Genomic DNA, 20,477 nt, shown 5'->3' on the forward strand with positions numbered 1-20,477 from the left:
TCTTTGTGACCCCATGAATCGCAGCACGCCAGGCCTCCCTGTCCATCACCAACTCTCGGAGTTCACTCAGACTCACGTCCGTCGAGTCGGTGATGCCATCCAGCCATCTCATCCTCTGTCATCCCCTTCTCCTCCTGCCCCCAATCCCTCCCAGCATCAGAGTCTTTTCCAATGAGTCAACTCTTCGCATGAGGTGGCCAAAGTATTGGAGTTTCAGCTTCAACATCATTCCTTCCAAAGAAATCCCAGGGCTGATCTCCTTCAGAATGGACTGGTTGGATCTCCTGGCAGTCCAAGGGACTCTCAAGAGTCTTCTCCAACACCATAGTTCAAAAGCATCAATTCTTCGGCGCTCAGCCTTCTTCACAGTCCAACTCTCACATCCATACATGACCACTGGAAAAACCAATGCCTTGACTAGATGGACCTTAGTCAGCAAAGTAATATCTCTGCTTTTGAATATGCTATCTAGGTGGGTCATAACTTTTCTTCCAAGGAGTAAGCATCTTTTAATTTCATGGCTGCAGTCACCATCTTCAGCCCCCATCTGATTTTGGAGCCCCCCAAAATAAAGTCTGACACTGTTTCCACTGTCTCCCCATCTATTTGCCATGAAGTGATGGGACCAGATGCCATGATCTTCATTTTTTGAATGTTGAGCTTTAAGCCAACTCTTTCACTCTCCTCTTTCACTTTCATCAAGAGGCTTTTGAATTTCTCTTCAATTTCTGCCGTAACACTGGTTGTCATCTGCATATCTGAGGTTATTGATATTTTTCCTGGCAATCTTGATTCCAGCTTGTGTTTCTTCCAGTCCAGCATTTCTCATGATATACTCTGCATAGAAGTTAAATAAGCAGGGCGACGATATACAGCCTTGACGTACTCTTTTTCCTATTTGGAACAAATCTGTTGTTCCATGTCCAGTTCTAAATGTTGCTTCCTGACCTGCATACAGATTTCTCAAGAGGCAGGTCAGGTGGTCTGTATTCCCATCTCTTTCAGAATTTTCCACAGTTGATTGTGATCCACACAGTCAAAGGCTGTGGCATAGTCAATAAAGCAGAAATAGATGTTTTTCTGGAACTCTCTTGCTTTTTTGATGATCCAGCGGATGTTGGCAATTTGATCTCTGGTTCCTCTGCCTTTTCTAAAACCAGCTTGAACATCAGGAAGTTCACGGTTCACGTATTGCTGAAGCCTGGCTTGCAGAATTTTGAGCATTACTTTACTAGCATGTGAGATGAGTGCAATCGTGCAGTAGTTTGAGCATTCTTTGGCATTGCCTTTCTTTGGGATGGGAATGAAAACTGACCTTTTCCAGTCCTGTGGCCACTGCTGAGTTTTCCAAATTTGCTGGTATATTGAGTTTGAGTGAACTCCGGGAGTTGGTGATGGACAGGGAGGCCTGGCGTGTTGTGATTCATGGGGTCGCAGAGTCGGACACGACTGAGCGATTGAACTGAACTGAACTGAAGGTGATTGTTGTGATAGTTTTGTTCAGTTTCATTGCTTTAAAAAATATATTTATCTATTCATTTATTTGGCTGTGCCTGGTCTTAATTGCAGCACATGAGATCTTTGAACTTTGTTGCACTTTGTCGAACTTCCTCTGACCAGGGATTGAACCCAGGCCCCGTGAATTGGGAGCCCAGAGTCTCAGCCATCGGACCATCAAGAAAGTCCCTAATATACTTATTTCTTTTTAGAATAATTTTATTAATATTTAGTTTTTGCTGTGCTAGGTCTTTGCTGCTGCTCAGGCTTTTCTCTAATTGTGGTGAGAGGGGCTATTCTCTAGCTGTGGTGCACAGACTTCTCATTGCTGCGTCTTCCGTTGTGGAGCATGAACTCCAGAGTGCATGGGCTTCAGTAGTTGTGGCACGTGGGCTCATTAGTTGTGGTTCCTGGGCTCGAGAGCACAGGCTCAGTAGTTGTGGTGCATGGGCTTAGTTACTCTGCAGCACGTGGGATCTTCCCAGCCCAATGTCTTCTGCATCGGTGGGCAGATTCTTCACCACGGGACCACCAGGGAAACCCTCAAATATACTTATTTCCTCAATGATTTAAGGAAAAGTTCATTTATCAGTGTCTCATGTAGGGTGAAAGAAGGCTGTGACTGGGCAGAATGAACCAATGAAAGGGCCTGAAACCTTCCCCTTCTCTGGTCAGGCTTAGGCTACATCTACATGTGACCAGGGACCCCCTCTTCCTGCAACCCAGTGTGCAGAGTGAGGCACTCCTGTGCAGGATCCAAGTGCTCCCATGGCCAAAGGACCTCACCTTGATGGGGAGGACTGGAAGCATTAAGGGCAAGCCTGACATTGTGAAGAGCAAAGTTTCCAACTGGTCAGTGTCTTGGTCTCCTATGACTTCTGAGTCATGGTCGCCTAGAATAACTTTATGAAGGGAAAGGACTTCCTACTTCTAGAATTCCTAAAACAGAAAGTCTCTCCACTTTGCTGTCCCTATTACAGTTCCCTGATTTTTCCTTCACAGTGCAAGGCACATTCTCCTTTATTTAGTAGTTAATTACTTTATTATTTTTTCAAAAAAAATTTTATTATGGTAAAATACACATAACAAAAAATTTACCATTGTAACCATTTTCAGAGCACAGTTCAGTGGTTTATATAACATACATACATTTTGTTGTTGTTTACCTCTTCCTACTCCCCACTGAAAGCTCCTCAAGAGTTAAGTATGAACCACATCTTTGTTACTCACCATGGTATTCCATAACAGGGGAGACAAGAAAAGCTTGAGTAATACATGTTAAAGGAGTGGAGAAGTGTGTTTTAGCGGGGAACCCCACTGAGGAAGGAGGCTTGGAAGTCAAATATGAATGGGCATGGCGTGGACATATGACAGAGAGGAGAGGATAATTTCTGCCAACACTGTTCATGGGCATCTAACTGAAAATAGACTTCTCTTGCACTTGGTGTGGTGGTAGCTAATGTGTGGGAAAGACCCAGGCTCTAGAGTCAGAAAAATCAGGCCTTGAAGCCCAGCTTTGCCCTGTTAACTCCCCCTGCAACCTCGGGCAATGTCAGTCCAACTCTTGGCTTTTTCATCTACAAAATGGGGTTTGAAATAGCACCGACTTCCAGAGCTGTTCTGATGTAGAGTATGCTCAGTCACTCAATCATGTCTCTTTGTAACCCCATGGACTGTAGCTCATCAGGCTCCTCTGTCCATGGGATTCTCCGTTCAAGAATACTGGAGTGGGTTGCCATTCCCTTCTCCAGGCTGATGTAGAATGGATAACAGTAATTGGCATGTTGTCAGTTTTCAATTAATACGCATTAGCCCTTTCCTTCTTCCCTTCCTGGCAGGCTGTAGCCTGCAGACAGAAAGGGGGACTCGGCTTCTCCTGAGTTGGACTGCCACAAGGGACCCAGCTTGTGTCCCTTCTCTTTCTCCTGGAAGCCTTCCCTGACCCAATGTGTCAGTAATTTTCTTCTATGGACTTTCCACAGTTCCCTAAAAGGCTCTTGCTCCCAGAGTACTTTGAGGTCCAGAAGAAATGGGTTGGAATCAGGCTCTGCCATTAATTCCTACCATCTAGGCCAAGTTGGGTTTCCCTGGTGGCTCAGATAGTAGAGTCTGCCTGCAATGCAGGAGACCTGAGTTCTGTCCCTAGCTTTGGAAGATCCCCTGGAGAAGGGAATGGCAACCCACTCTAGTATTCTTGCCTAGAGAATCCCAAGAACAGAGGAAGAGGAGCCTGGCGAGCTATAGTCTATGGGATAGCAAAGAGTCAGACACTACTGAGCAACTAACGCGCACACACACACACACACACACACACACACACACGGCAAGTTACTTAGCTTTTCCACGGCCATAGTTTATCCTTGAGAAAAATGGATACAAAAGCCACACCGACTTTACAGAGGTGATTCTCAAGCTGTAACTGCAGGAAATCGCCTGGGTGCCATTCCTAGAGTTTCTGATCAGCAGGTTTGTGTCAGGGCACAATAGTTTGCATTCCTAACCAATTTCAGATGATAATGAGGCTGCCCACTGAGGACACTGCGAAAACCACTGTTCTAGGATGTTCCAGGAGTCTGATGTGAAACTCGAGGTGCACCTCCGGGCACAAGGCAAGCGAATGCTGCTATTACTGTGTCTATCCGGTGGAGTCCTCTTCCACGGACTCTGCTCCACAGAAAACCTAACCCCTTACTTCTTCACCCCCTCAACCACCCCGCGGAGGCCGTTCCTTTGCGGGAGCCCGTTCCTTTGCGGGAGCCGTTCCAGCCGCCAAAGGAAGTGGCAGCACAGGTGGGCGGGGCGGCCTGAGTGAGAACGCAGCAAGCGTGGGCATTGCTGCGCCTGCGTGCGGAAAGAGGGGGCGTGGCCCAAGCTCCGGGCCGGAAGCGGGAGGCTGCCGGGGTGGGCCCGCTGGCTTCCCCTTTCCGGCTGGTCCCCATGGAGGCGCTGGGGAAGCTGAAGCAGTTCGATGCCTATCCCAAGACTCTGGAGGACTTCCGGGTCAAGACCTGCGGGGGTGCCACGGGTAGGGCGTGGCGGGGTCGGGGTCGGTGTCGCGGGGAGTGGGGTGTCCTGGAGGTTGGCCGGGTCGCCTGGAACCTGTCCGGCCTGCCGGGGGCAGAGGGAGAGGGACAGAGGCCACTCTGACCCTCTCTCCCTGCCCTGCAGTGACCATTGTCAGTGGCCTTCTTATGCTATTATTGTTCCTGTCGGAGCTGCAGTATTACCTCACCACAGAGGTAAGGGGCGGGGCCTAGTAAGTGGGCGGGGCTTGGCATTACAGTGGTAGGAGCTTTTGGAATGGGGCAAGAGAGGCTTGAGGTGAAATCTTACTAAGGTAGTCCTGCCCCAGGTGCATCCTGAACTCTACGTGGACAAGTCACGGGGGGATAAACTGAAGATCAACATCAATGTGCTCTTTCCGCACATGCCTTGTGCCTGTGAGTACCTCACCATGGGTGGGAATGGCAAGCCCCAGCGTTCTCAGATGGCTTCCAGGTTCACAGCTCCAGCCTCAGGTTCTGGACTGGACTCCAGGAGAGCCTCCTTCCCCTAGTCCACTGCCGCCCCCAAACAAGCTCCCCTTACTCTCCAAAACCCTTGCCCTTAGGACACAGCCCTTTACCCTAACCTCCTGCTTCCAGATCTGAGCATCGATGCCATGGATGTGGCTGGGGAGCAGCAGCTGGATGTGGAACACAACCTGTTCAAGAAACGGCTCGATAAGGACGGCTTTCCCGTGAGCTCTGAGGCAGAGCGTCATGGTAACTTGGGGGGAAGAGGCCAGATCTCAAATCCCAGAGCTGGACATGCCCAAGCCCTACCGTCTGGCAAATGGGCTGTGACTGACTCCCGTCAGCTCAGAGGCAGAGCGGCATGGTAACTTGGGGGGAAGAGGCCAGACCTCAAATCCCAGAGCTGGACATGCCCAAGCCCTACCTTCTGGCAGGTGGGCTGTGACTGACTCAGTGACACATGAAGCAACTAGGACTCAGAGAAGTCAAGTGGCTTTCCAAGGGTCCCCCAGCTACTAAGAGTCAGGGTGGGCTGAAATCCTGGCTTTTTAGCCTCTGTGTATTGAGGAGAGTACTCTACGTGGCTGTCATTCTGAGGTCCCGAATCCCTGCCATTTGTGGTTTAGTAACAGAAGTCGGAGGATGAGTCCTATGAGCCTTGGCAGAACTCCTTTAGGTGGACCCAGGCTTCTCTGGCTGTCTGCTTCCCCATCCCACAGACTGACTTCAGCCCATAATGCTCTTCCGTCTTGGAATGCAGGATGGCTTAAGTTTAAGTCTTTGTTCTTGAATTAGATTGCCTGAGTTCAGATGTAGCTTTGTCTTTTGCTGTCCGTGCCTTCGGCTATTAAAATGGTGATAAACAGTTGTACCAAAAAAAAAAAAAAAAAAAAACAGTTGTACCTACCACTTCCACCTGTGGAATTGCAGGATCAAATGAAGTAATACATGTATAATGGCTAGTTCAGAGTGTTGTTCACTTTTAGCTTCCTTTCTTTTCTCTGTGTCCTCCCAGTGCCTCCATTAACTCAGTTTCCCTCCATAACAAAACCTTCCTGAAAGCTCTGATTTTTTCACACCTTAGAGATTGCTTTGTTGGTCAGCTTTATCATTTGTTCATTCAAATGTTGAACACCAGTAAAACCAATAGAATTTGCTATAGGATTGGACATGGAGTCAAGGTCGATCTAAGGCTTTGGTCTGAGCGAGTGAATCGTTTAATGACCAGAGAAGGAAGAGGACTTTTGTGTATGGCTGGAGAGGTGGGGGAACATATATATCTCCACTGCTGTGTAACAAGTAACCCCAAAAGTTAGTGACTTAATTCAACAAACATTTGTTTTTGTCAGTTTCTGTGGGTCAGGAATTTGAGAGCGGCTTGGTTGGGTTGTTCTGACCATTGCAGTTGGCAACATGGAGGTCACTGGAAACTGAATAGAATAGTTTTGATACTGTTGGGGATGAAAATCTAATCACAGAGCAGAAAAGGAAATGGAGACATCAAGTATAGATGACCCTTCCAGGAGTTTTGCTGCAAGAGAGAGCAGAGAAGCGGGGTGGGGACTGGAAGAGAGTGCATGTGGGTTGGTTGGTTTGGTGTTGAGATTAAGCCAGGTCCTGTTGCTTCTATCTTTCTAGTGGAGATTGAAAGCAAGGTCATTAGCTAAGAGTGGAGAAAGGGGAAAGGATTTTGGAAGCCTAAGGAGAGAGGAAAAGATATAAATTAGTCATCTCAGAGAATGGAAGAGTGAAAGGAATTAGTGAAAGGAAGTAGGATTGCCAGGCAGTCTTAAGGGAGGCACAGGAAAAAGTAGGCAGAGGGCTGAACTCAGCTAGAAGTTGGGTTTTGCTAGACTTATACAATGAAGGGAGAGAGGAACAAGTGACTTTCGCTTGTGTGCAAGAGAATAATTACAGCAGTGGACTAGAGAATTTTTTTTCCAGCATTGTGGCTGTATAATTGGAATATAGCATCATGTAAGTTCAAAGTATACAACATGATGATTTAACATACATATATATTGTAAGGTGATTATCATAGTAGAGTAACAGCCATTACCTCACAGTTACCTTTTTTGTATATGAGGTGAGAACATTTAAGATCTACTCTTAGCAACTTTCAAGTTTACAATATCGTTAACTATAGTCCCTATGCTGTCAGAGCCCCAGAACTTATTCATCTTATAAGTGAAAGTCTGTGCCTTTTGACCAGCATTTCCCCATTTTCCCTACCCCTGAAGCCCTGGCAGCCAACAGTCTACTGTCTTTCTATGAATTTGTTACTTTTAGATTCTACATGTAAATGAGACCATAACAGTATTTGTCTTTCTCTGTCTGACTTATTTCACTTAATATAATATCCTCAGGTTTATCCATGTTGTTGAAAATGGTAGGATAGTCTTCTTTTTAATGGCTGAATAATATTCCAATATGTACACATACAGAGCTTCCCAGGTGGCCCAGTGGTAAAGAATCCACCTGCCAATGCAAGAGACGTAAGAGACACAGGTTTGATCCTTCAGTCAGAAAAATCCCCTGGAGGAGGAAATGGCAACCACTCCATTATCCTTGCCTAGAGAATTCCGTGGACAGAGGAGCTTGGTGGGCCACAGTCCATGGAGTCTCAAAGAGTTGGACGTGACTGAGTGACTAAGCACACACACCCATGTGTGCATATACCTAGTATATATTGGTTTGGCCAAAACATTTGTTCAAGTTTCTCCATAAAATGTTCAGAATATATAATATGCCAATATATTCTTATATATATTGGAATATTACATATATATACCATATGAAATATGTGTGTGTGTATATATAGACACATACACACACAGACACAAGTCACAGTTTCTTTGTCCATTCATCTGTTGATTGACTCTTATGTTGTTTTCATGTCTTGGTTATTGTGGATAATGCTACAGTAAACATGGGACTACAGATATCTCTTCAAGATAGTGATTTCTTTCTTTCTTTCTTTTTTTTTTTTTTTTGCATATATACCTAGAAATGGGGATTGCTGGGACATATGGCAATTCTATTTTTAATTTTTTGAGGGACTTTCATATTGTTTTCCATAATGGCTGTACCAGTTTACACTCCCACTAACAGTGCACAAGGGTTCCCTTTTCTCTGCTTTGTCGACAATACTTATTTTATTTTTTGTTTTTTTCTGATAATAGCCATTCTAACCGATGTGAGGTGATACCTAGTGGACAAATTGGGTTTTTTGCTGTAGAGTTATATCAGTTTCTCAAATGTTTTTGATATTAACCCCTTATCAGAGATATCTTTTGTAAATATTTCCTTTGTTCCATAGGTTGGCCTTTCATGTTGTTAGTAGTTTCTTTGCTGTGCAGAAGCTGTTTCTTTTGATGTAGTGGCGCTTATTTCTTTTTGCTTTTGTTGCCTGTGCTTTTGGTGTCGCATCCAAAAAGTCATTGCCGAGACCAGTATCAAGGAGTTGTTTCCCTGTGTTTTCTTCCTAGGAGTTTTGCAGTATCAAGTTTTACATGTGAGTCTTTAATCCATTTTGAGTTAATTTTTGCGAGTGGTGTAAAATAGGGGTGTGATTTCCTTCTTTTGCATGTGAATATCTGGTTTTTTTCAGCACCATTTAGTAAAGAGGCCGTTCATTACCCATTTGAACCATAGAAATTTTTTTTTTTTGAACCATAGAATTTAAATAAAGAGGGAAGTGCGGGTATGAAGGGGTGATAGTGGTATCAAAGAATCGGTGGGTTCTGGGTACCAGAGAGAGTGAGTGGGAAAAAGAGGATAAGATTTAAGATTGGGATATATGAAACTGAATTTTGGAAGGTTTGTGACCACTGGTAATAACTGAGTATGGAAATGGCTCGTTGAGGATGGTTGACAAAAATAAAAAGATTACTGGAGGACTAGAAGTCAGGGTTCTGAATATTGAAACCACCAGTTACAGTGAGGTAGTTAAAGGCAGGGAGCCAGGTGCAGAGAGAGCAGTCTGAGAGCAAGCACCAGGGCGAGGGGGTTGAGGGCTTATACTGTGGATTCAGAGCTGATATCTGCCACGTACAGTGTTGCATTGGGCGAAATCACTTTTCATCTCTGAGCCTCAGCACCTTCTCAGTACTGTGGGGACAGTAACCTCCACCTTCACAGAGTCATGTGGGGTTGAAAAGAGACTATGTGTAAAGTACAGCAACCTGTACTCAGCTAATCTTTAGTATTCACTTTTATTGTTTTATTGCTATTACCTTTTATTAAAAGAAATACTACATGTGTGGAAATGCTTAGTGCCTGACACATAGTATGCACTATGTAAATATTAGATATTACAATGTTTATTATTCCTAAGCCACAGGCCAGAGGGCCCATGCGAGGGTTATGCTGTGCTTAGTCACTTAGCCATGTCCAACTCTTTGTCACCCCATGGACTATAGCCCTCTAGGCTCCTCCGTCCATGTGGATTCTCCAGGCAATAATACTAAAGTGGGTTGCCATGCCCTCCTCCAGGGGATCTTCCTAACCCAGGGATCAAACCCTGGTCTCCCTCACTGCAGGCAGATTCTTTACCATCTGAGCCACCAGGGAAGTCCATGTGAGAGTTAGGGGTACCGATTTCACTGCGCCTGCTCCTGGCTCATGGCCCTGCCTCTTGCCCCGCTTAGAGCTCGGGAAAGTCGAAGTGAAGGTGTTTGATCCTGATTCCCTGGACCCTGATCGTTGTGAGAGCTGCTATGGTGCTGAGACGGAAGATATCAAGTGAGCCAGGGTCAGGGGGTCAGGCTGGGGGGTGGGGAGCAGGGCTCCCTTCAGGTGCTTCTTGTCAGTCATCCCCAGCCTCTGTTGGATGCTGGGGGCGGGGGGGAGGGGTGGTGTTGGCCAAGGATTTAGATGGGATGAGCTATGTGCCTTGGTCACTGATCCCAGGTCAGGTGTCAGGCTCAGTGGCCAGGCCCTTCCTGGGAGCTGCAGAGCTGGGGACGAGGTCAAAGTGGTCCTTGTTCTGGCTCAGTGGTAGTCTCTGGAGTCCAGCTGCCTGGGTTCCACCTATGTGTCCTTGGGCCAGACTACATAACCCTTGTGAAGGGGGTGAAAAGGACACCTTTCTCATAAGACTTACCTAGGGAATAAATGTATTTTCTATGTACAGCACTGAGGTTGAAAGGCTCGGCCCGGGTTCTTAAGCCTTCCTTATATGGCACCTGCTATTTTGTTTCTCAGGCCCTGACCCCTGAGAGACCCCTGGTTCAGCAGATCTAGGGTAGAGCCTGGGAATATGTATTTACAATCTTTTTTTAATTAAGGTATAATATACATGACATGAAATTTACCATTTTGACTGTTTTCATATGTGCCATCTGGTACTATTAACTACCTGCATAGTCCTGTGTGACCATCACTATGATCCGGTCTAAAACTTTTCATCACCTCGAACAGAATGGGAGTGTGTATGTTTCAACAGCCCTGCTGCCACAGAGGAAACATACCTGGAAGGCACTGGATGGTCAAGGATGAGGCTGGGGAGGCTTTGTTAGTGGGCAGTGCTGCCTTGTTCCCCAAGGTGCCGGCACTTTTGGGGTGCCTCTCTGACACCTCTCGCACCGCCCCTCTGCAGGTGCTGTAACTCCTGTGAGGACGTGCGGGAGGCATATCGCCGTCGAGGCTGGGCCTTCAAGAACCCGGACACCATTGAGCAGTGCCGGCGGGAGGGCTTCAGCCAGAAGATGCAGGAGCAGAAGAACGAAGGCTGCCAGGTGTATGGCTTCCTGGAGGTCAACAAGGTACAGGAGGAGCTGAGGCGGGACAGGCCAGCTGGGCTGTGGGTTGGCCCCAGTCCACTGTGACTCGAGGGCACACTTGCCCTCAGGGGACAAAGGGAAAGGAGGAAACAGCTGGAGGATGAGCGGGCATCTCCCCCCAGGTGGCCGGAAACTTCCACTTTGCCCCCGGGAAGAGCTTCCAGCAGTCCCACGTGCACGGTAAGCGACTCAGATCAGCCGGGACACCTGGCCAGTTGGAGGGCCCCTTCCCCTGCCTGATGCTCTTTTGTCTTTGGCCCAGAGCAGACCCTCGTCTCAGGGCAGTGGTTTGGTAAACAGTTAAGGCCACACGCCAAGGAGCCAGACTGTCTGGCTTCAGATTTCAGTCTTAGACCTTCCAGGTTGTCTGCAACTTTGAGAAAGTTCCTTTACTTTTCGAGCTTCAGTTTCCTCCTTTCTAAAGTGGTGATGATAGTTCTTATCTCCTATGCTGTTTGGGCAGGTTAAAGATGGTAGCGGGGAACCTGATGTGTGGTAGGTACTTGTTTAAGTGGCAGCCCCCAGCGTCAAGTAACCCATGTGCGAGACGTTGATGGAAGCAGAGCCGGTTTGGAGCCCAGGTTCTGCCGCTCTCAGGCTGTGTTGACTTGGGACATAGTGAGCCCTACTCAGTTTCTTCTTCTGTAAAATGGGCCTGAAATAGTACGTGCCTCACAGTGTTGTTCACAAGGATGAATAAATGGAGATTTATTCTCATTCCTTTTTTCATTCATACATTCTCTAGATACTTAGTAATCACCTATTGTGATTGTCAATCAAGTGCTAGTCTAGGTGCTAAGGATACAGCAGCAATCAAAACAAAGTCCCTGCCCTCAGAACATTCTAGTAAAGAAGGAGACAGTCAACAAGTACATATAAAGATATGGTATATCAAGAATGTATTTAAGTAACTCAAACCCAAAAAAGGCAGGATGAAAATGATTGAAGTGAGAGGCTTGGGTGAGATGGTATGTGTGTGTGCTGTTCCATGGAGGGTGTCAGGGAAGACTGATGGGTAACCTCTGAGTGAAGATCTGAAGTGAGTACAGGGCCTGGCCATGTGGATGACTGTGGGGAGGTGTTTCAAATAGAATAGCGAATGCACATCCCTAAGGCAGGAACGTGCTTGGTGAACTCAGGGTGCAGGGAAGAAGTTAGGGTGACTGGAGCATGGTGAGCTGAGCTGCATGCTTAGGAAATAAGGTGAGGGAGGTAACAGGGCCCTGTCGTGTAGGGCCTGGGAGGGCATTGCAGGGACTTGGTCTTTTACTTTGCATGAGATGGGAGCGTATTGTAGGGCTCTGAAGAAGTTTCACGTGATCTGACTTAACTTTGACTTAACTCTGATAGGCCGCATTCTGCTTTGTTGAGGAGACTGGTGGGTTATGGGTGAGGGGCCAGAGCGTGGGAGGACAGGAGCAAGAGGCCAGTTAGGAGGCTGTCACAGTGATCATTTGAGTCACTGGATGATGAGGGCTGGGCTGGAGTCGGGGTAGAGGTGGTGAGAAGTGACCGTGGATATTTCAAAGGTAGAGCTGAGAGGGGTTGCCAACAGATGTGAAGGTGAGGAAGAGAGGAGTAAAGATGACTCTGCAGGATGAAGTTACCATTTAGTGAGAAGGGGAGGCTCAGAGGAACAGGTTTAGATGGTTGGAGTGAGAACATGAAGCTGCCTTTGATGTGTTCAGACCAATGGGATATCACCCCAGATGTCAAGTAAGCAATTGGCCACTCCAAGTCTGGAGCTCAGGAGAGAGGTCTGGCCTAGAGATACACATGTTGGAGTCAGGTGTGTATTTAAAACCATGAGACTGGATGAATCACCTTTCAGGTGGAGGGGAGGGTAGATGTAGAGGAGGAGAGTTCAGGGCTCTAAGCGCCAGGCCCCCGAAATTAGAGGACAGAAGGAAGCAGCAGCGGAGACACGGGAGGTGAGAGTGTGACCCAGAGAGTGATATCCTGAAAGCTAAGGGGCGGATGTGTTTCCAGAACTGTGTCGGGTGCTTCTGGACGTCAGGTAGAACGACCATGGGGTGTCTAATATGGCAGTGGTCATTGTGACCCTAACAGAGTAGTTTGGGCCAGGAAGCACCCGCTGAGTGGTTCAGGAGGGCGTGGGAGAGGAGTTGCAGGCGGCGAACAGAGGCAGCCCTTGTGGGGCTTGCTCTCAAGGGGAGGGGGAGAGGGGCCCGTCGCTGGAGAGAATGGAAGTCAAGGGGGAGTTTTGTAAGATGTGTGGTGTAGCCATGTGTCAACATGCTGTCGGAAATTGCCTAGTGGAGAGAACAGAAGTGATGCCCTGTAGCTGAGAGGGACATTGGCTGGACTGAAGTCCTTGAGAAGGAAAAGGAAGACAATGTAGTGCCTTAGAGGTGTAGAAAGTCCCAGTTTGGCAGCAGGAGGGAAGGCGGACCTGCATAGGTACAGGTAGGTTGGCAGCAGGGTGACATGGAAATCATAGGAGTCGTGACAGGGCCATCGTCTAAGAGAGTGTGACAGCAAGTGGCCAAAACTCTCGAGCGCCCTGTGAGAGGACTGACGGGTGGTTCTGTGTGGGTCTCCGGGCGATTCAGACAAATGGGGATGGAAGGTGGTGTAGGGCCATGAACTGTAGACCTGAGATTTTTAGGGAAAATCAAGGGAAATGAAGTGATCTAGAAATGGCATGGAGGAGCACGGAGGACCTCTGTTAAGGCCAGGAAGGAGGACAGGTGTGGGAGAGAAATAGTCATTGCTTGGGGGCTGCAAGGGCGAGCCGGGCTGTGGCCAGAGTGTGAGCGGGAGGGAGGCGTGGAGGTTGGAGATGCCAAGGTTTTGCTGATGAGTAACAGGGCGTGTGGAAGGACTTAGAAGGGATGGGAGTCAGGATTGTACTCGGGGTCATACAGAGCCACATGGTGGTGAGAGTCCAGGGAAGAGATGACCCGGCAGTCCTGAGCTGCCTGGTAACAAAGGACAGAAGCAGCGGGCTCAGTGAAGATGGCCCTGCTGGTCTTCAAAGCGGTCTGTGGGGATGCGCCTGAAAGTTGGGGCAGGCAGGTGCATCTGCAGGGGCCAGGGAAGGTGGTCTCACTGGGATTGTAGGAAGACAATCAATGTGGCTCTGTGGGAACACAGCCTGCGGGCACTCAGTGAGAGGTGGCCCATCTCTGCTTCTCCGTCTGGCTGTTGTCAGAGCAGGGAGCCCAGGACAAAGGGTCCCCCATACCCTTGAGGGATATTCGAAACATAGTTTCGAAACACAGATATTCGAGCTACAGCCGCCCAAGGCCAGAGGCTGAACAGAAGGCCTGGAAGCTAGTTTCTGACATCCTGTTGATATGGGGGAGGAGAGGGGAAGATGGTAAAGTTTATCTTAGATCCTACCTGGTCTTCAGAGAGCACCAAGCCTTACAGAGAGCAAGTGACCTGCTAGTCACACAGCTAGGAAAGCGACCCTCTGGGCTCTAGGTCTTTTGTTCTTCCCAGGCTACCACAGTTCTGCCCAAGCCGCCTTGCACTCTCTCTGGCCAGGGGAGGGGACCAGGAGGAGGCCTGTTAGCTGAGTCCAGACCCCGCTACTCAGGCAGGAACATCTGGTCCTCCCTCCTACCACGTGTCCAGCTCTGTAGTTCTCGCTGTGAAGCTTTGAATCTTTTTTCTCTTCCTCCCTTCTCTCTCCTCCTCTCCCCCATGCTGCAGTACACGCTGTGGAGAGTAAGTGGCCCTACCCCCAGGGAAACCAAGCCCCCATTTCTGGGGCAGCCTGTCCTCCCAAGAAGGGGGGTGGGTGTGGGTGGACCTGGGAGGGGGTCCTTCTCTGGCCTGACAGCTGGGTGACTATAACAAGTGGTGGGTGTATCCATTAGCTGGGGTTCATTGTAGCAGGAGGGATCAGGGTTCGAGGGCAGGAGGAATTTGTTCTGGAACAGGGGGTGTAGGGTGCCTGCTGGGCTCCCTTTGGTGGCTTGAGGGTGGGAGCAGAGGAGGCTGGGAAAGAACTTAAGCCACATTCTTAAGTCCCACCTCGCTTTGGGGTTCAGTGACTGGCCCATCGGCTCTAGTTCCTGAAAGACCTGAGTCAATGGGCTTTATCTCCTGAGATGCAGGGCCTCAGGCCTTAGTCGGGGCAGAGGTCTGGAGTGGTGCCCATGAAGGGCTCCCTGCACATGAGAGGGAAGAAGTGGGCCTTGTAGAGGGCATGAACTCTCACCTCTCATGCAGGCACACAGCAGGCCCTCTGGCTGCCCTCAAGCAGGGCTGGGTTGGTGAGTGAATGAGGGGTGGAAGACAAGCCAGGCAGGTCATGGTCCAGCAGGAGGAGTGGGGAGGCCCAAGTAAGGGCCTGGAGAGCCTGCTCCCCTGCTGACACCTTCTCCCTTCTCTCCTAGTCCACGACCTGCAGAGCTTCGGCCTTGACAACGTACGTACCGGGTGGAAACCATGGAGGGCGGATGGAGGTGGAGGCCTAGTCGCTGCCTTCATTCTCTGTAGAGACATCCTGGGATAGGGGAGCAGATACAGAAAAATAAACCACATTCTGACAGGGGTGCAGTGTGAGGATCACTGGTGTGACTTTTGAACTGAGACCTGCATAGGCTGGAGATGGGGGATGGGCCTGGGCAAGAGCATCCAGGCAGAGGGAGCCTGGAGTGAGGTCAGGAAGGTGGGGCCACTTCTGAGGAAAAACAGGGCTGTGCGGTTGGTTGAGGATGAGCCTGGAGGCTTGACAGGCCATGTGCCGTTCCGGGGAGTCTGGTCTCTTTCTGGAGCAGTGGGAGGCTGTTGGCCCACTTCAAGCAGGGTCATAATGGAATCATAATGGAATGGTCGTATGGATTTGGATAGTTTTTAAAAGATCCCTCTAGTGGCTCTTTGACTCGACAGGAGCAGAACAGGGGAGGGAGCTGGGAGATCCGGGGCCCCTCCAGCCTAGGCCACCAAGAGCATGTGCTGTGATTGTCTCACATGTGGGTGCAGCCAGAACCTCAAACTCTGCAGCCCCGTGAGCCCCCAGACCCTGAGGAAGGAGTTCCTAGGTGGGGGTTGGGGGTGTCTGTCTCAGGCAGGTTCTCTAAAGGAAGACCCATCTCCGCACACCCACCCTCCAGACCCAGGTGCCCCTGTGTGAAAAGCCTTTGAGAGGGTGGGGCCTGTCAGAGCCTCGAGTGCTCGGAGGCCCAGGTGCTGGTATTGCTTGCAGATCAACATGACCCACTACATCCGGCACCTGTCATTTGGGGAGGACTACCCGGGCATTGTGAACCCCCTGGACCACACCAACGTCACAGCACCCCAAGGTACTAGCCCGGGAGGTAGCCCCCAGCGGCCCAAGCCCTGCTCGCACCCATGCCCAGTGCCCTCTTCTCCCCACAGCCTCCATGATGTTTCAGTATTTTGTGAAGGTGGTGCCCACAGTGTACATGAAGGTAGACGGAGAGGTGAGTCCGAGGGGGCCCAGACCTCAGGGCACCCTCTGGTGCCAAGCCCGTGCATTCCTTCAACCTGGGAAGTGAAGTCCTGCTCTTACCCCATATGATGGGTGACAGGCTGAGGCTCAGAGGGGGCTGGGTGATTTGCCCCACAGCTAGAGCTCAGGCCCCAGGCTGTCAGATTTCAGAGCAGTTTTTCTACTTGCCATCTACTCCTCCCGTGTACACGCTCTGCCTCTCTGTCCCCCACGGTCTGCCCTGGGCCAGCAGCTAGCCAGGCTGACCCTTCCATGCCCCTCCCTCCTCTCTCTCCTGTGGCCTGTGGAGCAGCATCCCTGCAGATGGGTAGAATGCATGAGGACTGAGTGGAGAGGATGCCAGGCCTAGCATTGCCCGGGGTTCATGCTGCAGCCTTGAAGAGTTGCTGTTCTCTCCCACTGAGAGGGTCTACCATACGGAGCTGGGATTGGTAACCCGTAAAGAGCTGGTGACTGGAGGGAAAGCGGGGATGGTCAGGCTGCAAGAGGGCATTGAGGTGGTCCCCGGGCCTTGCAGTGTTTGACTCCAGCACGGGGCCTCGCTTTCCCCTCCACACAGTCAAGGCACTGCTAAACCAGGGGCCGGACCAGGGGCTAGGACTGCGGGGTTGGGAGCCAGGTCACAGACCTGGCCCTGGTCCAGTCTCCCCTCCTGTGCCAGGTGCTGAGGACAAATCAGTTCTCTGTGACCAGACATGAGAAGGTCGCCAACGGGCTGATGGGCGATCAGGGGCTTCCCGGCGTCTTCGTGCTGTACGAGCTCTCGCCCATGATGGTGAAGTTGACAGAGAAGCACAGGTGAGGGCCGGGGAAGGGAGGGGCCTGGGCCTGCAGGGAGCAGGGTGCCTGCTGACCTTCCCTGCCCTTCTGCCAGGTCCTTCACACACTTCCTGACGGGCGTGTGCGCCATCATCGGGGGCATGTTCACAGGTCAGAAGCTGTGGGGTGTCTGTCTGGGGTGAGGGCGTGGTGGGGAGTGGAAAGCTTGACACCCCCTCCCCCGAGTCGGGTTTTGGTTGAGGGAGGAGGGGCACCTCAAGGGCCCCTGCCCAGTCAGGTGATAAGGCCTGGAGGTCAAACCGAGGGCCCACCTGGGCCAGTGCCAGCCTTGGTCTCTCTCCCCAGTGGCCGGACTCATCGACTCTCTCATCTACCACTCAGCTCGAGCCATCCAGAAGAAAATTGATCTAGGGAAGACAACATAGTTGTCTGTCTTCCCACCGCTCCCCTCTTTTTCCTGTTTCTCTTTGACTTTGGGGTCATTTTCCCCGCCTCTTTTTACCCTACTCCCCCACCCCACCCCACCCCCATTTAAAGAGGCAGTTGCAGCTCCAGGTTGTTGGTAAATCTATTGATTGTGATATACTCACTGGTCTCGGTGTGGTTCTTGGGTCTCGCTGGGGTGTGGGAAAACCCCTCATTGCAGCCACTTACTGAAGGCAGTCAGGACTAGCAGATCAGAGCACGTGGCTCTGGGAGCCCCATGTGGACATCCCCGGCTTAATAGGACTTTATTCAAACCAGACTGATGTCCACCCCACAGCCCTGTCGTCAGCCCTCCCACTGTGGTCTTTGGGCCTTTTGGGTTCAGCCCCAGGGCTAAGATGGAACTTTCCAGGATGAGCTTCCTGGAGTCACCGCAGCTCCCAAGCTTGTAAGTTTCCGACCCTACTGGTTATGGGCCTGGTGTGCAGGCTGGGACTTGCCCCCCTAGTGGTGGCTGAAGCTGGTGCCCCTCCCTGCCACCCTGGGCTCAGTCACCTGATCCTCTCCTGCTTACTGACCCTGTTCCATGCCAAGCCCCTCCTGGCTCCTGGTGTCCAAGGAGGGTCCAGCCAGGTCCTTTGCGATTTCCTGCATGGACACAGAACTGAAAAACAGGGAGGGAAGGTAGTGGTGCTGGCAGGGCTAGCATTAGACCTCGGTTCTGGACCTCGTCAGGGCTTTACATCAGAGCCCTTCAGACGTGTGGGGAACCAGTCGTAAGACCTCACTATTGTACAGCCCAGGGAACCAGGGATTTTAAAAGCTGGTCAGTTCAGCTGATCATTTGTCGGGGAGTTTCAGTGTAAGACAGTAGTGGGGGGAGAAGCAAAAGTAGAGCAATGACCACACAACTTCTGGAGGCAGGCGGACATAAGACCCAGCTCTGACTTGGCCACTTGCGAGCTGTGACCTTGGACGTGTTATTGATGGCACTTTCTATAAATTGTGGATGTGTTGTTGACTTCAGTGAGTCCTGTTTTTTTGGTCGCCCAGGAACCATTTCTCCTATTAGCAGTATCCTGAGTTTCCTCTGGGTACCTCCCTGCCCACCCCGTCAGCCTGTGTGATTTTTGAGGAGGGTTGATCTCCCACCGTAAGCTCCAGGGGAGGGCCCCAGTCAGCATGCCCCATCCCTGCTGGCCGCAGTGACACAGAGCGAGCCAGGCTCCAGCAGGACTAGGAAATCTTTCCTCCTGGACGTGAGGATGGGGAGAGTCGGGGTTGCCCCAGCCATCCTATACTTCCAGGGACAGACCATCTTCGTAAAAGAGCTTCCCCTGAGAACAGCACTGCCAGGCTCAGAGGCAAAGAACCAGTCTCAGTGACATTGTCTGAGCCCTGTGGCAAACAGTGCCTGAAATCCGCCACATCCTGGGAATTACCACTGTGGAAGCCAGGAACGGTCCGTTTTTGCTTCAGCCAGCTTGGGTTGGGATTTCTGTCACTTGCAACCAAGTGTCCTGAGTGACCTGCCTACTCTCATGGCTATAAGTTCATGGAGCACACAGAGGGTTTAGCTGTCATGGAGCAGCAGCAGCCACTGGCAGGGCAGGGGGGCTGCTCACGGGGCCTGACCCCTCAGTGGCCAGGCCTCCTCAGCAGGGACCCTCCCCTGGGTCCTGTTCCTCCTGGCAGTAGGGCCATGTGGGCAGCACCCCCCCATCCTGTGTATTAGTCCAGTGAACCCCAACACCCAAGGTCACCCAGGAACACCTCCATTCTCTGCCCCAAGCGTTATTTATTATCTGCCGTGGGTGTGCAGGTGACAAGAGTGGGTTCCCTGGAAGGTTTGGGCAGAGGAAACAGGGCAACCCCAGGATGGTTCCTGTTGGTGGGAAGGAGACGGAGCTGGCATTACAGGATGAGTGTCCATGGTTGGTTAGGGGCGGTGGAGGGGGCGGAAAATGACCTGGCTGATCTGCCCGGGCATGGTGTAAAAGACGAGGAGGAGGAAGACAGTGATCAGCGCCAGCAGCAGCAGCAGCACCAAGATGCGCCAGTACCGGCGCCAAATGAAGAAGACGAAGGTCTTCAGCGGGTTCACAAACCAGTTGAAGGAGGTTTTGGGGCGGCTGTGGGGGAGCAGGTGGTGTCGGATGAGGAGGAAACCCTCGCCGGTCTCCACCACCACCACCCCCGCCCCCCAACCCCGGATCTGGCCCCGCCTCCTGCGCCCCCCACTCACTCAGGCTTCTCCAAGGGCTCAGGCTCCTTGCGCCCCTTCCCCACTGGCCGTTTCTCAGCCTCCTCCACAGTCAGCAGCTCAAACTCTGCCTCAACCTTTCCCTGGAAAAGAAGGGACAGAAGCCAAGTTCTTGAGTGGGCTCAGGCCCGATCCCCCGATCCCCCTACCCCTCCCACCCCCGTTCCTGCTCACCGTGAGGATGTAGATGTTGCCTCCTGAGTCTGAGAACTCTAAGTCTTCCCGCCGGCCTTTCCTCTTCTTCTTCCTCCTCTTGCTGGTCTGAGCCTCCCGTCGCTCCTGCTCCTCGTCCTCCGGCTCCTGCAGCTTCACTACCGGCCACCAGCCCCGCAAGCGGTGGCAGCGAAACAAGTTACACCTGGGTGCGGCCCCGCCCCGGGCCAGCCGCACGGAGCAGAGCTCGGGGCCCCGGGCCCCTCGCACCATGTCTGGTAGCTGCAGTTCCAGGGATCCTGCAAGTCCAGAGTGCTCTGGGTTAGGCAGGAGCGGGAGGTCTGTCTGAGCCAACCTCCCATCCCTGAGCGTGACTCCAACGAAAGCGGAGCCCAGAGCTAGAAAGTGACTGATGGCTGACTGAATCCTGGGAGATGGAACTCAAGGCATCTACAGTTAGAATGGCAGTCCAGTGGTTAAGATGCTGCACTCCCAATGCAGGGGCCCCAGGTCCAATCCCTGGTCAAGGAACTAGATCCCGCATGCTGCAACAAAAGTCCCAGGTGCAGCAACTATGACACCTCCCGAAGACAAATTTTTTTAAGAAGCTA

At 51.0% G+C, this 20,477-nt stretch overlaps 2 protein-coding genes across 6 annotated transcripts in view; one reads left to right on the forward strand and one right to left on the reverse strand.

The window, feature by feature from the left end:
* Positions 1 to 4,400: 4,400 nt before the first annotated feature.
* Positions 4,401 to 17,609, forward strand: ERGIC3 (ERGIC and golgi 3). The gene is made up of 13 exons (XM_004014525.5): positions 4,401 to 4,522; positions 4,666 to 4,736; positions 4,850 to 4,937; positions 5,142 to 5,261; positions 9,662 to 9,755; positions 10,612 to 10,777; positions 10,918 to 10,975; positions 15,166 to 15,197; positions 15,978 to 16,074; positions 16,151 to 16,215; positions 16,906 to 17,042; positions 17,119 to 17,174; positions 17,370 to 17,609. The coding sequence occupies exons 1-13, from the start codon at positions 4,435 to 4,437 to the stop codon at positions 17,447 to 17,449; spliced, it is 1,152 nt and encodes a 383-aa protein (XP_004014574.1). The 5' UTR covers positions 4,401 to 4,434; the 3' UTR covers positions 17,450 to 17,609.
* A 1,619-nt stretch (positions 17,610 to 19,228) lies between these two features.
* The window catches only part of LOC101120595 (fer-1-like protein 4), a 40,512-nt gene continuing 39,263 nt past the window's right edge, over positions 19,229 to 20,477 (reverse strand). For 3 of the 5 annotated variants that reach the window (XM_027977131.2, XM_027977132.2, XM_027977130.2), the window contains 3 exons: positions 19,888 to 20,165; positions 19,696 to 19,796; positions 19,229 to 19,582 (listed from right to left, as the gene is read on the reverse strand). In XM_027977131.2, coding sequence (XP_027832932.1) covers positions 19,390 to 19,582; positions 19,696 to 19,796; positions 19,888 to 20,165 — 572 coding nt within the window. In that variant the 3' untranslated portion in view covers positions 19,229 to 19,389. Of the gene's footprint in view, positions 19,583 to 19,695; positions 19,797 to 19,887; positions 20,166 to 20,477 lie in introns of those variants that run through there. The other 2 variants (XM_060397030.1, XR_009595965.1) reach the window with 2 other exon arrangements.

This window comes from Ovis aries, chromosome 13 (genome assembly GCF_016772045.2).
Source record: "Ovis aries strain OAR_USU_Benz2616 breed Rambouillet chromosome 13, ARS-UI_Ramb_v3.0, whole genome shotgun sequence".
NCBI lineage: Eukaryota > Metazoa > Chordata > Mammalia > Artiodactyla > Bovidae > Ovis > Ovis aries.